This window comes from Callorhinchus milii, unplaced genomic scaffold (assembly GCF_018977255.1).
Source record: "Callorhinchus milii isolate IMCB2004 unplaced genomic scaffold, IMCB_Cmil_1.0 Scaffold9, whole genome shotgun sequence".
Taxonomy (NCBI): domain Eukaryota; kingdom Metazoa; phylum Chordata; class Chondrichthyes; order Chimaeriformes; family Callorhinchidae; genus Callorhinchus; species Callorhinchus milii.
The window spans coordinates 21,728,140-21,748,063 of NW_024704750.1; the positions used below are offsets into that span (position 1 = coordinate 21,728,140).

General features: G+C 51.1%; 1 protein-coding gene across 1 annotated transcript in view; it reads left to right on the top strand.

The window, feature by feature from the left end:
• Positions 1–19,924, top strand: part of nrxn3a (neurexin 3a) — a 159,821-nt gene that overhangs the window by 94,515 nt on the left and 45,382 nt on the right. The window contains exon 17 of the mRNA XM_042338145.1: positions 512–567. Within this exon, the coding sequence (XP_042194079.1) occupies positions 512–567 (56 nt within the window). The remainder of the gene's footprint in view (positions 1–511; positions 568–19,924) is intronic.

Here is a 19,924-nt window from a genome sequence, read left to right on the forward strand (position 1 = left end):
AGTACTCGGCAGATGCACACGCACACACATGCACACCGCGCACGCACACGGCACGGGCACCGCACTTACACCACACGTATACGCGCATACATGTGGCACGCAGTAAACCACACGACACGTACACGGACAACAACAGCTTGCATTTATAGTGCGCCCCTCGCGCGGGGTAACGTCCCAGAGCACGTACACGGCACATACACCACACATACACGGCACACCGTGTTCGGCACACCAGAGCGACTCGCTCTCGCGCACACTCACTCTCGCGCACACTCACACTCGCACACTCACTCTCGCGCACACTCACTCTCGCACACACTCGCTCTAGCTCACACTCACACTCGCACACTCGCTCTCGCGCACATTCACTCTCGCGCACACTCACACTCGCACACTTGCTCTCGCGCACACTCTCACGCACACTCACACTTGCACACTGCCTTTTGCACACACTCGCTCTCGCGCACACTCGCAGGCTGATCTCCTGAGGCTGAACACCATCTCTGTTCAGACCGGGGCTGGGGCCTGCACACCGTCAACGTGACGCTGGGTCTTGTGTATTTTGATGTACTGTTTCGGGGCGGTGGTGGGGTGGTTGGGGGGTTTTTGGGTGGGGGGAGATCTGAGATTTTTAACACATCGCTGAGAGAGTACACACACTGACACACACACACACACACACACACACGTGTGTGCGCGGGGCAAAACAATCTTGCATTTGGAGAAGAGCAGGGGAAATGCTGGATGGGAGATACAGGTAGGTGGCTCACGCGTGTGGAGGTGATCGTGCGGTGAGGCAAGCCTGTGTGTGGGACGGGGCAGGCATGTGGGGGTGGGGGGGGGCGTGTGGGTGGGGGGGGTGGTGGGGTGGGAGTTGTGAACCCTGAGCTCTTAGTCTCACAGCAGCTCTTTGCTTTTATCCGCTTTATTAACTAGTGATTCGGTCGATGTTGAAGTGAAGTTGTCGTTTTACTCTGTTCTCTCTGTATCTGCGGAGATTCTGTGACCGTGAGGATCAAACGAGCCGAAGGGTCTCCTTCACCCTCGGCCTCTCTCCTCTCTTCGGCCCAGAGTGTGACCAGCGTTGGGGTTTCTGCTCTAAAGGGATCCTGGAAGCTGCAAAGCTGTTACAAACAGCTGAGACTGTGAATCTCACTGAAGTGAGTGGTGACAACACCTCTGTTAGTGCAGTCACCCACTCCCCTTACCCCCCCCCACCACCCCAACCATCGTGTGTGGGACGAAACTCTCATCGCCTACTCCTTTAGGTGCTTTTGGTTTTACACATTGGCGCGAAGGAAACGTGCCAAACCGTCCCAAAGGGCTTCACAGGATTTGACTGTGAGTCAAAGTGTAGTGACTGACTGCTCGGTAGGCAAACCGACAAAACGCACGGCCCCGGCACTTGACCAGTAAAATCCTGCGAAGCGCTTTGCGATGTCCGCCTTCGCTGTATCGAACTCGAAATAAAACGTGTGTTTGCCACAAGGTGAGGTCAAGCCTGTGGTACCCTCCAGTGGCCACCAGATGATACTGTGGTACCATCACACCAACAGATAGACCCACAGAGATGGGCAGATTTATTGCTGCTTCTGCCGGGTCTGTAAATCTCTCTCCCTCTCTCCGGATCGATCTTCGGAGAATGAAAGGGCTTTGAGGTGCGGAGTGTGCGTGTGTGTGTGCGTGTGTGTGGGGGGGGGGGGGCGCGTGAGCATTACACACGAGCGCTGACGGAGTTATAGCCAATCGATTAAGACTCACACAGTCCGTCCTTGGCAAAATGCTTCCATTTCTCAAATTGTAAATTGAGGCAGCGGGAGGATAACTCGCCTCTGTTTACTTAAGAGGCTCTCTGCTCCGATGCTGTGCCACTGCTTTCGAACGAGAGAGCGCAAGAGAGTGAGAATTAAAGAGAGTGAGAATTAAAGAGAGTGAGAATTAAAGAGAGAGAAAGACAAGAGTGAGAGAGATAGAGCCCAAGAGAGAAAGCGAGAGTTATTGGTTAAAGCTATAATTTCATATCGTGATTCTTAAGCTTGATATAGTGCCCTATCGCAGCGGGAGGAAGTCTCAAAGCACTTCACGCAGTTTGACCGTAAAGCGTAGTGACTGTGCATCCCTCCCCCTTCGTAGAAAACCAGTCGTTCACTTCATGGCAGTTTGTAGGACCTGGCAGCCCACAAAACACACAGTCACTACATGTTACAGGAAACGCTTTAAGACTTCTTCCCACCGTGTCGAGTGTGAGAAATATTAGTTCAGTGGTTAGAGCGCTCGGCTCGCAAGCAAGGGAGTTTCCTTACTCCACACGCCTCTGGTTACCGAGCAGTAAGAAGGAACCTGGTTGTTAGTCAATTGGTGGATCACTTTTTCGGAGGTAATAACTCCTTTTTTCAAAAAAAAATGCGGTCACTCAATCCACGACTGTGTGTGGGACGTCTCAAAGACGCGATGAACAGCGTGAGGGAATATTGCAAAACTCGCCAACCGTCTTAGCACGAACGGAGCCCGTCACATTAGGGGAATATCGCGGAGTGCGTCACATTTTAATGTAAAGTGTAGTGACTGTGTATTCCACCCCTTCATACAATACCAGCCGTTCACTTCATGACTGTTTGTAGGACGTTGCGGGTTGGGGGGAAGAAGGAGGGCGTTCAACAAGGGAGGATTTAGACAGAGCGCGAAGACAAATAGAGATGGCAGGGGTGGGTAGGTGGAGTAAGTGGTAGATTTGGGGGGGATTCAGAGAGGTAAGGAAGGGGAGAGTTTGAGTTACTATTCTTGTTGCGTGTATGCGTGCGTGCGTGGCTGTGGTTGCATGTTGGTGCGCGCGTGTGCATGAGTTTGTGTGCGTGTGCGCACGTGTTGGTGTGCACGTGTGTACGCACGGGTTTGTGTTTGTGTGCCTGGCTGTGGCTGCGTGTGTATGGGGTGATTACCACAGCTGCAGTTTAGAGACCGATTTGGTGAGTTTAAACGGGTTACATCTCTGTGAAGCGTTTACTGAGCCGAGGAGACAGAGTGAACATAACTAGAGACCATTTGTCCTGTGGTTGTGACCTTGAGGTGAGAGCCCCCCCCCACCTCCTCCTCTTCCCCCCCCCCACCTCTTTCCGCCACCCCACCACCCCAGCTTCGCTCTGAGCCTGAACGAACGATGCTCAAGGAACTATCAATCTCTCGTTTGTCGCTCCAAATTTACAGCGTAAACCAACCCAAAGACCCTGCCATCAATTCTCTCCTCTGAATCGCTCGCTCTCCCTGAGGTTATATCACTCTGTCTGATATTGTGAAGCCCCCCCACCCCACCACACCCATACCTCGTTCCTCGCCTCTGTTACCTCCCGAGATGAGAGAGAGAGAAAGAGGGGGATGAAGAAAGAGAGAGAGGGAGGAAGAAGAATAAAGTAACGGAGAGAAAGAGGCAGAGAGGGAGAGACGGAAGGAGAGAGAGTGTGAGGGAGGGAGTGAGAGAGATGGAGGGAGGCAGAGAGAGAGAGAGAGAATTACAGAGAGAGAGAGACGGTGGGAGAGAAAGCAGGGTGGGGGGGAGAAAGAGAGGGACAGAGGGAGAAGAGTATAGAGACAGAAAGGGAAACGAAGAGATGCTGCGATTCACAAAACACACAATAAATTCGCTTTACAGTATATTCTGTGAAACGCTTTGTGACATCTCAACGACGTGATAAGGCGCTATACCAAATGCAAGGATTATTATTATTATTATTATCTGTCTCTGAGTTTGGTGCTGAGTCTCAGCAGTGTGTAACGCTGGCTCGGTTGCCCAGGACACCTGTCAGTGATTCACTTCCAAAATAAGTCTCTCCTCCACCTCCCACACTCTGCCGCGTGCAGAGAAGCTCCGAATAGAGAGACGACTGACTCTCACACTTGGCCCCAGAGCATCTGTGCAGCAACTTTGATCTGTGCCGTTCAATCATTCAACGAAGTAACAATAATAATAATTATAACAATAATAATCCTTGCATTTGAGACGTCTTGAAGACGTGATAAGGCGCTATATCAAATGCAAGGATTATTATATATTATTACTTGATACAGCGCCTTATCACGTCTTCGCGGCGTCTCAGAGCACTTCACAAAATATACCGTAAAGTGGATTGACTGTGCACCTTGTGGGCGTAACACGGCAGCCAATTGCGCACAGCAGCGTCCCACAAATTGAGGGACAAAAATTATAATAAGAATGATAATAATAATCCTCAATTTTATACCATGCTTTGCCGTCTCAGTTTTGTTGGGTCAGCCGGGTGTCTGACACGTGCAGGAACCCATCACCGTTGCTTTAGAGCATCCAAACCAAACTGAGAATTCCAGGCTTCCACATGGAAATCCCACAGATAGATTGTTGGGAATGCGCCCTCTCTCTCTTTCTCTCTCTCTCTCTCTTTCTCTTTCTCTCTCCCGCATCCCGCTTACCTAATTCCGGAGAGTATTAGGCGCAGGTTGGCAAGAGCCGAGGCTTGGGGGAACCCCAGAGTGTGTGTTGGGGTAACTGCTGGAGACTAACCAGATAAAACCGCATCGATTGCCGTTCGACGTCGGAATGTCTCAAAGCACTTTGCAGGATATACTTACTGTGTGTTTGTGGGGGGGGGGAGGGGGGGCGGTGGACATTGCGTGGTCGGGGACGGGGAGGAGGACGAGAGGTTTGCTTGGACTTGATTGATGGTCTCAGTTGGGGTGTGAGAACAGTGGTGAAGGATTGATTGTAACACTTGGTACCTTAATGAAGTCAGGAACTTGGCAGCTCATAAGTACATTTGCAGATAGAGAGAGAGAGAGAGAGAGAGCGCCTTATTGTTAGAGACGCCGGAGGAGCCATTAAATCTCACTCCCCATCTGTGCCCTGTTCAGGTGGATGTTAAAGATCTCCCGCGGATCAGTCGGATTGACTCTCTCCCGGAGTCCTGGCTTTCTCCCCCTCTCTCTCCCCCTCTCTCACTGCCTATCTATCTCCTTCTCTCACTCCCTTACTCTCTTTCTCTCTCTCTCCTCTCCCCCTCCCTCCCTCCCTTCCTCCCTTCCTCCCTCCCTCTCCCCCTCCCTCTTTCTCTCTCTCCCTTCCTCTCTCTCGCTCTCTCTCTTTCTCCCTCCCTCCATCTCCCTCACTCTCTCGCATTGTCTATCTCTCTCACTCTCTCTCTCACTCCCTTCCTTTCTCACTCCCTCTCTAACCCCCTATCCACATCTCGCTCTCTCTCCCCCACCCCCCGTCCTCCCGACACCCCCACCACCGCCCTCTCCCGCTGACCCTGACTCACGACCTGTGTAATACTCTCTCTCCTCGTGCCCAGTGGCGCTGCTGTTGCTGTTATGTGTAATTATACATCATTAGATCTCCCTTCTCGAGGAACGCAATCCACCATTCACTCGCATGAATAGAATTCTGATTTTACTTTCAAAGGAACCAATCTGTCTGTGCGTATGTGTGAGAGAGAGAGAGAGAGAGAGAGAGAGACGGGGAATGCAAGAGAGAGAGTGAATGAGAGAGAGAGAGAGAGAGAGAGACACACACACACTGAGAGAGATGGAGCATCACGTCACCACTTCTTTGGTAATCTTGCCCGCGTCCCATGCTTATTGCTCTCCCAGAGATAAGGTTAAAGGAACCATCTGACAGCTTCCGAACCCTGCACCCCACCCCCCCACCACTGCCCGCTCCTCTCCCTCCCTCCCCCCGCCCCGCTCTCTCCCCCACCTCCCACCCGCTCCTTGCCCTCCCCCCACCCTCCATTGATGGAGACGCTGCCCTTTGGACGAGACGTTAAACCTCACTCCCCATCTGTGCCCTGTTCAGGCGGACGTTAAAGATCTCCTGCGGTGCTGTCGGGAAAGAGAAGGGAGTTTCTCTCTCTCTCTCTCTCTCTCTCTCTCTCTCTCTGGCCGCCGCTGGCCTTGTCGACAATCTCCAAGATGAATTTGACAGCTTGGCTATGGTGTTGGGCTACAAGTAGACGGTTGGGCTACAAGTAAACCTGAGAGCTATGCCCTGGGAAGCACTTTGAGAAGCTTGGATGTTTGTGTTACAATAACAATAATAATAATAATCCTTGCATTTGATATAGAGCTTTTCACGTTGAGAGGACGTCCCGAAGCGCTTCACAGAACACATTGTAAAGTGAATTGACTGTATATTTGTGGGCGAACGCGGCAGCCAATTGCGCACAGCAATGCCCCACAAACAGTCATAGATTGAAAATGACCAATTTATTATTGTTTGGTTTTGGAGGGATCATTATTAGGCTCTGTGTGGAGTGAGGAAACTTGCCCAAGGTTTCACCCTGACCCCCCGGGGATTGAACCCAGGTCTCTCGCTCGCAAAGCGAGTGCTCTAACCACTGAGCTACAGGACTCCACAAGTGAGTGTTAGTGAGTGTTATTGAAGGGGGAGGAATGTGAGAGTTTCTTACTATAATTTGGAGCCCAATAAAGAAAGAAATACTGTCTGTCTGTCTCTATCTTTCTCACTCTGCATCTCTGTCTCTCTCACTGACTGTTTCCCTTTCTCACTATGTGTCTCTCTCTCTCTGTCCTCTACTCTGTCTTTTTGTCCCTTTCTCGCTCTGTCTCGCTCCCTTTCTCATTCTATCTCTCCCTTTCTCTGTCTCTCTCTCTTCCTGTTTCTCTCTCGCCCTCGCTCTCTCTCTCGCTCGTCACGTAATGATTTCTGTTTTAAATAACTGTTGAGCCAAGGTCGCTGGATCCCAGCAGTTTCAGGACGTTTAATTTACAGTAAAATAAAGCCTATCAGTTTAGCAGCGACTTCGCTCCACAACTCATTTCCCGCAGATCGGGAGATCAGTGAGTTATAAGGTGGTGAGTAAACAGCCGACTGCTCAGTGGCTCACACTGTCGCCTCTTACACAGCGGTTGTGGGTTCAAACCCCACAACACGTCAGGACTCTCAACAAACAATCTCGGCTGATGCTCCAGATAATAATAATTTGGTCACTCGATCCACGACTGTTTGTCAAGGAGTGAGGAGAGAGAGAGAGAGACAGACAGACAGACAGATCGAGAGACAGAGACGCAGAGCGAGAAAGATAGAGAGATAGCGAGAAATGCAAACCTCCGTTTACCGAGCAGTAAGTAGGAACTTGGATGTTGGTCGATTGGCGGATCGCTTTCCGGGGGATAATAAACCGTCCCCCCGAAAACTGGGATGCCGCTGTGCGCAATTGGCTGCTGCGTTTCGCCCACAACAACCCACAGTCACTCCACTTTACAGTGTATCCTGTGAAGCGCTTTGAGACGTCTCGAAGACGCGATAGGCGCTGTGTCAAATGCGAGGATTATTATTATTATCATCATCATGTGTCCTGGCCAACAATCCCCAGGTAAAATCACTCGTTCACTTCACGGCTGTTTCGTTCGCCTTCAAAAGACACACAGTCAATACACTTCACAGTGAGTGCGAGGGTTATTTAGCTTTTTAATCTCTCATTCGGTCTGCTGGTTATTTAGAGCAATAACATTCCTTTTGTTTGATTCAGCATCTTAGCACAGCGTGGCGCGCGATTTCTGGTGTTACTCCGGGGGGGGGGTGGTGGGAGGTGGGTTACGAGAGAGGTGGGGGATCGTCGGCCGGGACATCAGGAGTAAGAGAGAGAGAGAGAGAGAGAGAGAGAAACTCCTTTCTCTTTTCCAACGGGGCTACGGGAGATTAATGTCTGCCTGAACAGGGCACAGACGGGACCTGACGATTGGGGTGTTCTCACACGCAGACGCACAGACCCCTCTCCCCAGCAGCCCCACCCCCTCCAAAAATAAAGGTTCCATCCTTATCCCAATACTCCGCAATCCTTTCTACTTATAGTTATTTATAGCCCTCCCGTCCAGATATTCCACTTGAAAATCTTGTTCAGCCGCTTCCCGTAAGGTTATTCCCAGCGAGTATAATTAATTCATGGGGGGTGTAAGGTTACTGTGTGCGATTGTAATTAATCTGTACGATGATATCCCACTTAGTGGCTGTATCCCCCCATCTCCCCTCCCGCTAGCCCCGTTCTCCAACCACCCCCCCTCCCACCCCCTCCCTCGAAACACACATTTATTTAACACTGGGAGGTTGGGCTGGATATCTGGTGCTGAACTTAGGGTAGAAAAACTACTTTGATGATGTGAGAAATATCACACCCTCAAAACCTCAAAGCTTCGACAAGATTTTTTTTTCTGTGAAGTGTAGTGACTGTGTGTTTTGCGGGCCGATACGGGAGCCAATTGGCGCCCAGCGACATCTCCGCCAAACAGGTGTGGAGCGAGTGAACGAGCGATTTTCTCTGGAGGATATGTCGTCCAGGACACCGGGGGGGGGAGAGAGAGAGAGAGAAACTCCCTTCTCTTTCCAAAATAGCATCGTGGGAGATCTTTCCCCCCCCCCCCCAGCATTGCACTGGAGCGTGAGCCTGGACTGTGAGCTCACAGTCTCACGGGTTCAGGCTGGGGGTGGGGGGAGTTTTTATCTGCGGTTAAAGGGAACATCACTCTTTCTCTCTCCTATCTCCCCCACCCCCGTTTGTGGTGTTTCTGTTTGTTGCAGGGCGTGCGGTGGGGGGGGGGGGGGGTGGCGGGGAGGTGGTGGAAGGAGTGGGGGGAAACGAGATGTAAATCTCTGGACCAGCTGAAATGCAAGCCCGGCGCTTTCTTTCGTGTCTTCCTTCCTTCCGATCGTCTGAATTATTCATAAACCTGTTTCTATTTTGTATGAAGCTGAATATGTTTTCCTCAAGGTGTAGTGAGAGCAATCAGGTCAGAGCGAGAGCGAGAGAGAGAGAGAGAGTGGGAGAGGGAGAGGGAGGGAGATAGTGGGGGAGAGAGAGGAGAGGGACGAGAGGGAGGGGGGAGGGAAAAGGGGGGCGAGAGAGAGGGAGAGAGAGAGACAGACACAGCGAGACACAGAGACACGGACAGTTAGATGCCGTGAGTCTCAGTCTGCCCTGTAAAGCAGTAAAAAAATCGTAGAATATTCTTCAATTCACTCCTCAAGTGAAGGGTCAGTGTATCTGTGGGATTGTCGTCCGGGACGCGGGGAGAGAGAGACTCCTCTTTTCCAATAGCGGTGCAGAGATCTTGAACGTCCTCCCAACAGGGCACGGACGGAGTGCTTAGTTTAGGGCAGTCATATTCCCCCTCGCTCCCTCTTTCCCTCCCTCTTTCTCTCCCTTCCTCCTTCCCTCCCTCCATCCTTCCCTCCCACCCCAACTGCAACCCCCACCCCAGTGCTGGTTAGACCGTGAGGTTTGAACCCACAACCCTGTGATCCGAGAGAGAGAGAGAGAGAGCAAGCGAGAGAGAGAGAGAGAGAGAGAGAGCAAGCGAGAGAGAGAGAGAGAGAGAGAGAATGACTGAGCAAGACTGGGACGGTGGGAAGCGAGGGAGGTGTTGAGAAATAGATCGCAGTCAGACCAGGGCTGTGTGTGTCTGTGTATAAATACTGTGTGAGGGGGTTAAAGTTTTTTTTTATATATATATATACGAGCAGCAAATTTTCTCTGTTAAGAAAAAAAACTCTCTCATCGACTCTGGAGCCCAGCCATCCACCGCAAACTCAATATGTAATCAGCTCCTTCATCAGCAGCGCAATATCGCTTCACAACCACTTCACAAAATTGATGTGTGTTTGGCTTGTTCACCGCTCCGAGGCTTAACCTGCCAGTCATTGCCAGGCTCCGCCAGCCATTGCCAGGCTCCGCCACTCACTGGCAGCTCACGCCGTATCTCTGCCACTCTCGGCCGATCACTGCCTGGCTCTGCCGCCCGCTGCCCCACGCTGCCACGTGCTGCTAGTCACTGCCGGCCTCCGCAAGGCTCTGCCAGGCATTGCCACTCACTGCCAGTTACTGCCTCTCACTGCCAGTCATTGCTACTCGCGGCAAGTCACTCCCAATCTCTCTCAGCCTCTGCCAATCACTGTACGTCACTCCCTATCGGTTTGCTCCCTCCGCTCATTGAGCTCCAGACTGCTCCACATCCCGCGCTCTGCCCGTCCCAACATCAGGGGCTTCAGCCTCTCTGCCCCCACCCTTTGGACCTCCATCCCAAATTCCCCTCGCCTCGCCCCCTCCCTCGCCTCCTTCAAAGCACATTTCAAGAACCTCCTCTGCGACTGCGCCTTCGGCCACCCTCCTACCCCTACCCTCCCTGCCCTCCGCCCCTCCAGATCACAACACCCCCCCCCCAGCTCGGGTCCAAATCCTTGACTATCCAAGGCCTTGGGACATCCTTCCGACGTGAAAGGTAATGTGTAAATGTAACTTCTTGTTGTTATTGATGTCACTGCCAGCCTCTGCCTGTCTCAGTCCCTCGCGCTCTTGTTTCTGCGTCAGCAGGTGGTGGGTTGAAGCCCTCATGTCGGGGACTTTGAGCTCACAGTCCAGTCCCTGACACCTGTGTGTGGGTGGGGGTGGTGTNGGGGGGCTTGAATCCATAATCTCTGGACACCTCTGTCAAGCGCTCTGGGAAGCCACCCTGCGTGAAGGGCGGCGGCGTTGTTGTCGTTGAGTGTGACAGATTGACACCTGTCGGGTAGACCTGATCTGGGTGGATATTTAGACGGCGAGGGAGTTTACCCACCAACTTAGGTTCCCGTTGAGCCTCCTGTCTGTACCTCTGAACCTGCTGTCGTGCTTTCACATCCCGAGGTGTTGGAAAATATCCTAAAATATCAGCTTGTTTGATCTCACCGCGAGCAATCTCTCGCGATGATGTTTTCCAACACCTCGGGATATGAAAGCGACCACTCATTTATACCTCTCAGCTTCCCAGCCACCGTGGCCATGGAGCTCTCTCTAACCTTAAACTTAAACTCACATCATCATGCAGCGGAGAGCTTCAGTGGGGGAAGCGAGCACCAGCGCAGACACGATGGGGAGAGAGAGAGAGCAGGGAATGGGGTTGGAGTAGAGAGCTCCAGGCATGTGTCAGCGAGCGAGACAGCCATGGGCTGTGGGTTGTGTGAAGAGTGAGTCACTGTGAGTAAAGTGTGTTAATGAGTGAAAGGGAACTGATTGAGGTAAGTGAGACAGTAGGACCGCAGCCAACGCACACAGACAGCTCTCGCTCCCAGCCTCTGCGCTGTGCCATGTGTTCCTGGCACAGCGGGTGATATTAACGTCAAATTAATTTATTAATATTAATATTGGAGCACTCGCCTCGCAAACAAGAGGACCTGGGTTTGATTCCCGGGCAGAGCAAAACATTGGGCAAGTTTCCTTAATCCACACACCTCTGTTTCCCTCGTCATTTTTCCACGACTGTTTGTGGGACGCTGCTGTGTCTGCGGGCAAACATGGCAACCAATTTGTACACAGCGGTGCCCCACAAACAGCCGTGAAGTAAGTGACAGATTTTATCTGGGGGATTGTCGGTCAGGACACCGGGAGAGAGAGAGAAACTTACTTCTGTTTGACAACATAGCCACGGGAGATCTTTAATGTACGCCAGAACAGGGCACAGACAGAGGCGCTCAGCATACTTATCGGAGGGATGGCGTCTCTGACAATTTCCCCTTCACCCTCCAGCACAGCACTGGTGTTTGTGTGTGTGTGTGTGTGCAGATGTGTATATGTGAATGTGCAGGTGTGTGTGTGTGTATATATACAGGTGTGTGTGTACAGGTGAGGCAGTGTGAGTCCTGGCCTCTGCGATCCTGTGTGAGATAAGCTGGAACCCGGCAGAGTGCGAGGCAGGACTATTGATTGTGGTACGTGATTATACAGTGTGTGTCTGACACGTGTGGAAAGCCATCACCTACTTAAGAATCTCCAAATCAAGCGGAGAATTCCCCACCTCCCACCTACACGTGGAAATCCCGGAGACAGACTGTTGGAATGGAATGCGCACTCTCTCTCTCTCTGGAGGGACGCATCCTGCTTACCTAATTCCGGAGAGTATTAGGCGCAGGTTGACAAGAGCCGAGGGTTGGGGGACCCCAGAGTGTGCGTTGGGGTCACTGCTGGAGTCTAACCAGCTAAAACCACATTGCTTTCCCGCTGTCCAGACGCGCGCAGAATACATGTGAGTGAGAGTAACTGAGCGTCTGAGAGTAAGTGTACACGTCTGAGCGAACGTGTGAGTGAGTGTACATGTGTGAGAGAGTGAGTGAGTGAGTGTGCACGTGTGAGAGTGTGAGTGTGTGTACACGTGTGAGCGAGTTAGTGAGTATGTGTGTACCCATATGAGCGAGCGTGTGAATGAGTGCACACGTGTGTGAGTGTGTGTACACATGTGAGTGAGAGTACGTGAGCGTGTATACACATGTGAGCAGCGAGCGTGTGGGTTCACACTGCCTACTCCCTCATGTCCCCAGGCCATGTCTCTCTGCTGTAAGCCCCCGCCTGTTAGTCGCCCTTTGTTCTGCATTTCTCCATGAGTAAAATTGAATTTGCTATGAATTTTATTTATACTGCGGTTTCTCAGGACGGTTGACATTTTAAGGCTTTGTTTCCACACAGAGACATTTAAACATGTTTAAATTCAGCGACTAATCCTACCCGTAGCGCAGTGGTTAGAGCGTTCGCCTCGCAAGCGGGAGGACCTGGGTTTGATTCCTGGGTAGGGCAGAACCTTAGGCAAGTTTCCTCTACGCGTCTCTGTTTACCCAACAGTAAGTAGGAACCAGGTTGTTAGCCGATTGGTGGATCGCTTTCCGGGGGGTAATAGTTAATCCCTTCTAAAAACACACATAATCTGGTCACTCGATCCGCGACTGTGGGACACTGTGCACAATCGGCTGCCGTGTTTTGCCCACAAATACAGTACATTCTGTGAAGCGCTTGGAGACGTCTCAGCCTCATACCGTAAGGTGAATGGACTGTGTATTTTGTGGGCGAAACACCAACATATGTAACAACAATAACAAAATTACGTTTTAGAGCACCTTTCACATCGGGAGGATGTCCCAAGGCGTTGGACAGTCAATGTTTCGGACCTGAGCTGGAGGTCGGGATCAGGGAGGGTGGAGGGCAGGGGGGGGAAGGAGGGTGACCGAAGGCACGGTTGAAGAGGAGGTCTTGAGATGGGTCTTGAAGGAACTGTCATGTTACATAGGGGAATGGATGTTATTTTTCTTAATATACAGTAATTGAGCTTCCGAGAACAGCTACTTTTCGCAGGAGTTTGATATTTTGTTCACCGGGTATTTTGTCAAAGCACTTTCTGAATTGCCTAATTAACAGTCCCAGTTACTATTATTATGACTGTTTTATCTTAAACTAGTGTTTAAGTCTTTGAATGAAATATTAAACCGAGGTCCCGTCTGCTTGTTCAGGCGCTATTCGAAACGAGAAGGACAATCGTTGGTCATTGGTTTGAAGGCTGTTTGTGGGTCGTTGCTGTGCCCACAGAATACACAGTCACTGAATTTCGCAGTAAATCCTGTAACGTGCTTTGGGAACGTCCTTCCGACTTGATAAGGCGCTATATGTTCTTATACAGGTAGTTATGTTCTTATATAAGTAGTTCGGGACATATGTGCATGTGACCGCCAGGAAGGTGGAAGGTGAACTAGATGGACTTTAGTCTGTTTTTTTGTCTGGCAGTTCTCATGTTCTTATGTATCACAAATGCAAGGATTATTCTTATTAAAAGGAAGGTGTGAATGAGTCAATGTTGGGGCTGATTAACCGAGTGTCAAGCGATTGCTCGGAGCCTGGGACCGAGAACCCATTGACGCTCCTGTCCTATTAGCTGTGTGAGGGTTGACGTGTTGGGGAGATGGTAGTGTTGGCTGGTGTGGCGTGCGCTGTGTGGCCAGCCCTCCACTGAGGCAGGGAGTCTTATTTTCTACATGGTTGGCCTCGGCTTTGTGGCTGCCTGAAATCTCTCGGTCTGATTGATTGTTGGACGCTGCAAAGCCATCTTGTTAAAGAGAGGCACAAAAGCCTAACGCTGGCCACAGCCTGTGCCACGGGAAAACTCGCTCTGGGTATTTTTGCCGTGTGGTTTCCGCACTTGGCACCCAGACGAGGACAGTTTAAACGCTGGTGTTGAGCCGGGATCAGTCCTGGAGTTAAAGACCTCACTCACACTCACTCACACCAGCACATGATATTCCTGGTAATTATATCTGCAGCTAATGATTTCTAATCCATTACTGGCAGGTCAGAAACTGGCATTCGCACTCAGTGTTAAAGCTGTCTGCTTTCTCCATGTCACCCCCACATCCTGCCCTCCCACACACTCACACACTCCTCCCACACACACACACACTCCCCACACACACACACACACCCATACACACACATACACTCTCGCCACACACAAGCACACACATACCCCGCCCAACACATACACATACTCACACACCCACACACACAAACACCTCCCCACACACACTCACACCTCCCCACAATAACGCACACACACATTTCCCACACTAACACACACACACACACACACCCCCTCTACGTGATGCACACACAAGCCTATGTGCCGGTCGCTGTGTAAATACAAGGTAGTGGTATTATAACGATAGATTTTGCCAAAGGGTCGTTGTGAAGCAAGCTGGAGTTGAGCCATAATAGTAATAATCTTTGCATTTGATATAGCATCTTACAATGTCATTGAGACGTCTCAAAGACCTTACGGAATACTCTGTAAAGTGAATTTTATAATGATAATAATAATCCTTGCATTTGATATAGCGCTTTTCACATCGGGAGGACGTCCCAAAGCGCTTCACAGAACACACTGTAAAGTGAATTGACAGTATATTTGTGGGCGAACATATTTTTAATACAATTTTGTTGGTAAAATGCACATGTAAAATGTAAAATGCATCAGCCAGTTTGTGCACAGCAGCGTCCCACGAACAGCCGTGGAGCGAGGGACCAGTTTTATTTGGGAGATTGTTGGCCAGGACACCGGGAGGCGGAGAGAAACTCCCTTCTCTGATGAACGCCATGGGATCTTTAAAGTCCACCCGAACAGGCACAGACAGGAGCTCGGTTTAATGTCTCATCCGAAGGACGGCACCTCCAACAATGCAACACCCCCCCAGCACTGCATTGTAGCCTCAGCTTAGACTATATGATTCCAAGTCCCGATGTGGGGGCTTGAATCCACAACCTTCTGACTCGGAGGCCATAGCGCTACCACTGAGTCAGACTGACACCCCTCCACCCTAACCCCGTCCATAAGTCCCAGAGAGGTGATAAACAACAAACCGTCACCTTTCAACAGTCACACGTGGCTCAGATTTGGGCTAAGACGTTCTCAGAGGGCTTCAAGCGCTCCGGGACACTACCCTGTGTGAAGGGCACTATAGAAATGCAAGCTGCTGTTGTTGTTAACGCTGGTGTGGGTGGTGCGGAGAGAGCGGGAGGGAGGGGAGCAGTGTCTCGGTCTGCGCGCTGGGGCAAGGCGTGATTAATGATTGACAAGGAGCGGCAGAAAGGCCAGCCTTGGAGGTTGAGGCATGTGAAGAGATAACAGAGCTGAAAAGGGCAGCGATGTATTATTTAGATGAGGAGAATTACTGCTAATGAGCTTTTCTAATCGGAATCGCATTGTATGCAGAACACTCCACCGTGTCACATAAATTACACACTCTGTTACTGTTTAGCTCTTAAAGGTTACCACAAACGGCAGGAGCTGGTTTGCAAATGTCCTCTGCGGTCGTGCCTTCAGTCGCCCCCCTACCCCCACCCCCCCAACACCTCTCTGCCTTCCCCCACCCCTCCCCCCAGCTCGGTGTCCTGACCCTGAGTGTCCAGCGCCTCGGGACGTCCTCCCGACGTGAAAGGCGCTCTTGAAATATAATTTTGTTGTTGTTGTTGTCCTTCGGCTGTGCTTCCCGTGTGATGGCTTTTCGACTGTTATTATTTGTATAATACTATAATAATAATAATAAACCTTGCATTCGATACGGCGCCTTATCACGTCTTCGCGACGTCTCAAAGCGCTTCGCAGGATACACTGCAAAGTGGAGTGACTGTATATTTTGTGGTTGAAACGCGGAAGCCAATTGCGCACGGCAGCGTCCCACAAACAGTCACGGATTGAGTGACCAAATTATTATTATTTTTTGGGGAGGGATTATTACCCCCAGAAAGCGATCCGCCAATCGACTAACAACCGGGTTCCTACTTACCGCGACGCGTTGTCGGAGGCGCTGTTTTTTGGGTGCGACGTTAATCCAAAGTCTCTCATTCCCCCCCATTCCAGTGGACACTAAAGACCTCACGGCGGCTCCCAACAACAACAACTTGCGCCCTTCACGTGGGGTAGCGTCCCGGAGCGCTTCCCCCCCCCCACCCCCCACGCCCCAGGAAGGGCTAATTTTAAAGGTCATCCAATCCGTTGTTCCCCCCCAGCGCGACACTGCGCAGCAGCGTCAGCCTGGACTGTGAGCTAAAAGACCTCCCCGACGTGGGGCTTGAACCCTCAGCCTTCTGAGCAAGAGTCGAGAGAGAGCGAGAGGCAGAGGGGTGCTGAGCGAGGGGCGGGATGGGCACCGAGTAGCAGAGGAGACACTGTGGTGAGGCTCGAAACCACGAGGCAGTGAGGAGGACGAGCGAATGGGACGCTGGCTTTCTCTTTCATGAATGAACCTTAAAAGTAATTAATATTTATTCAATAAAATCAGCCGAAAATAGCTCCCCTTTCGGCTGCCTGAGTATTGAATGCCGTGTCGGGAGACCGGCTGAGTTGGCTTGTGGTTGTGAGATGGTCTCGTGCCCACGGTGTAAGATGTGCTTTCTTGTACTCCCCCACCTCCCCCCCAAACCCGACCCACCTCACCACGAACCCCCAAACCCGACCCACCTCCCTCCCAACCCCAAACCCGACCCACCTCCCCCCCAAACCCAACCCACCTCACCACGAACCCTCATACCCGACCCACCTACCCCCAAACCCGACCCACACCTCCCAACCCCCAAACCCGATCCACCTCCCCCCAATCCCAACCCACCTCACCACGAACCCCCATACCCGACCCACCTCCCCCCAAACCCGACCCACTTCCCCCAAACTCCCCCTAACCCAAAACCCGACCCACCTTCCCCACCAACCGTGCCCCCACCCCCACCTCACTGCCCCCAACCTCTGGCCTCTGGCTCCCACCTACAGCTCGGGATTGCACAGTGTACAGCGGGGAATCCACACCACGTCACAACAACAACAACTGGCGTTTATATATCCCTTCAGCCAGGACAGCGTCTCGCAGAGCTGATGGCAGTAATATGGCCTCTGCCATTATTATAGATGTAGAAATGGTCAGGGTATCAGGTCAGTGTTGGGGGTGTGTGGGTGGGGGGGAGTGCTCCAGCTTTGTGTTTGTATGTGTGTGCATGTGTGACTCTGTCTGTTCGCATGTCTCTCACTGGATGCATATGTCTGTCTGTTTGTCTGTCTGTCTCTCTCTGTGTGGTGTGTGTGTGTCTCTCTCTGTGGGTGTGTGATGCACGCTTGTCTCTATCTGTGTGGTGTGTGTGTGTCTGCCTTTGGTATGTGTGTCTGCCTGTGGTGCGATGTGTCTGCGTGTGTGTGTCTGCCTGTGGTGCGATGTGTCTGCGCGTGTGTGTCTGCCTGTGGTGTGTGTGTGTGTGTGTGTGTGTGTGTGATGGGCGCGTGTCTCTATCTGTGTGGTGTGCCTGTGTGTGGTGTGTGTGTCTATCTATGTATGTGCTGCGTGTTTGCTGTGTGTGTACGAAGGAGACAGAAAGAGGCCACTAGGCTCTTGGAACAAGTGCCAAACTCCCAGTGATGGAGGCAGTGCCAGGGGTGGCATTTTAAGATGTGACGAGACACAACGACCCAGTAATTCAGCTCCTCACAACATACCGTGGTCAGTGACATTTACATCTGTCACCAGTATTCCTACGTAGCCACAAACTGGACAAGTATTTGAGGACAAATAGTATGTGTGTGTGGGGGGGGGGGGGCAGAATGGGGTTAGAGAGCTCCAGTGGGGGAAGCGAGTCCCAGCACAGACACGATGGGGAGAGAGAAAGAGAGAGAGAGAGAGAGCAGAGGACGGGGTTAGAGTAGAGAGCTCCAGTGGGGGAGCAAATGTGTTGTAATTTCTAGGACACAAGGAACAGCTTCCCTAAATGAACAGCAATGTGATACGGGATAAATGATTTATTATATTTTTTGCATGTTTAGTGCTGCGCAGTTACCTGAGAATAAGAGATCATTGGAAGTAACGGAATACACATCAGCAGCTAATTACATGTAATCCAATCTAAACCCGCGCGCTCTCGCTCGCTCTCTCTCTCTGTCTCCCACTCTCAGTGACACTCTCTCTGACTTCCCCGCTGTCTTTCTCTCTCTTTCTCTCTCGGACTCTGTCTTTCTCGCTTGTAGTCTCTCTCTCTCTCTCTCTTTTCTCTGTCTGACTCTGTTACTCGCTACGTCTGTCTCTCGGTGTCTTTCCCTCGGTCGCATTCTTTCTGTATGAATATTTTGCTGTGTGTCGGTTTCCCTCAATGTGACTCTCTCTCTCTCTCTGTGTGGAGGAGAGGGACATGTAATTAAAAAGCATCTTTCACTTAAAGCATCTTTCACTTAAATACAACAACAACTTGCATTTGTATAGCGCCTTCACGCAGGGTAGCGTCCCAGAGCTAAATAATATCTCACAAAGTCCTGAGCTTCTCCTTTTTGTATTCCCCGTGAACGGGAGAGAGAATCTCTTCGAGCCACACCGAAAGAGATCGTCACTGACTGCCTGACCAGGGCATGGATGTGCGATTGCGTGGTTATGTGGGAGCTCGGTTTATAGTTTCGTCTGCTCCTCAAAACAAGCGTGGCTTCCTGACGGTCACAGTCACGCAGTTAATGAGCAGAGAACCTCGTAATCCGTTAGCGCCCGCCCGCATACACGCCAGCGAGCGAGCGCGCGAGCGAGGTCGAGAGGCCCGCGACGGGACATTCATTACTAGGACCCCATTGACACAAAGTCAATACCTTACTCTGCGCTCCGAGTGTTTGAATTAAGGGAGGCTTTGAAGGATATTATTAGATTTACAAATGAACGAGTGGAATTGAAAGTGGTTAAGGTGTCCGACATCGCTGCTGTACATTCACTGTTGTGTAACTGCTGTGGAGTCCCGTAGCTTAGTGGTCGGCAGGCTCTCCTCGAAGCGTTCGATTCCCAGGCGGGGCAAAACCTCGGGCACGTTTCCTCACTCCACACACATTTGCGCATCGTTAAGGAGGAACCTAGTTGTCAGTTGATGGGCGGATTGCTTTTCCGGGTGTAATAATCCTGCCGACAAAAATAATAATTTGGTCACTCAATCCACGACTGTTTGGCTGCCGCGTTTCGCCCACAAAATACGCGGTCACTACACTTTACAGCATATTCTGTGAAATGCTTTTGAGACGTCTCAACAACGTGATAAGGTGCTACATCAAATGCCAGGATTATTATTTGCCGTAACGGACTTGAAGGAGGCCAGAGAGAGAGGGGAAAGGTAAAGGGAGGGGACAGTTTTTATTTAAGTTTATGGAGGCCGGAAAATGGAGGGAATTAAAAGTTCTGCGTTATTTATTCATTTATAATCAAGGCATCAGGTACGATTGTGTTAATTAGCAACTCCCTGCTTTGGTTTATAATTCAGGTAGAGCTCACACACATGCTCACACATACATTCACTCACACAGGCAAACTCACATATTCACGCACACACTCGCTCACACACGCACACACTCACACACACGCTTACACACACACACACTTTCTCACAGACAGACACACACACACATTCACTCACACTAACTCACCCTCACGCACTCGCAAGCACCCACATGGCCTGCAGCTCAGTGGTTAGAGCACTCGCTTTGCAAGCGAGAGACCTGAGATCGATCCCCGGCAGGTCAGGGCGAAACCTCGGGCAAGTTTCCTTACTCCACACACCTAATAATAATCCCTCCCAAACCAAAAACAATAATA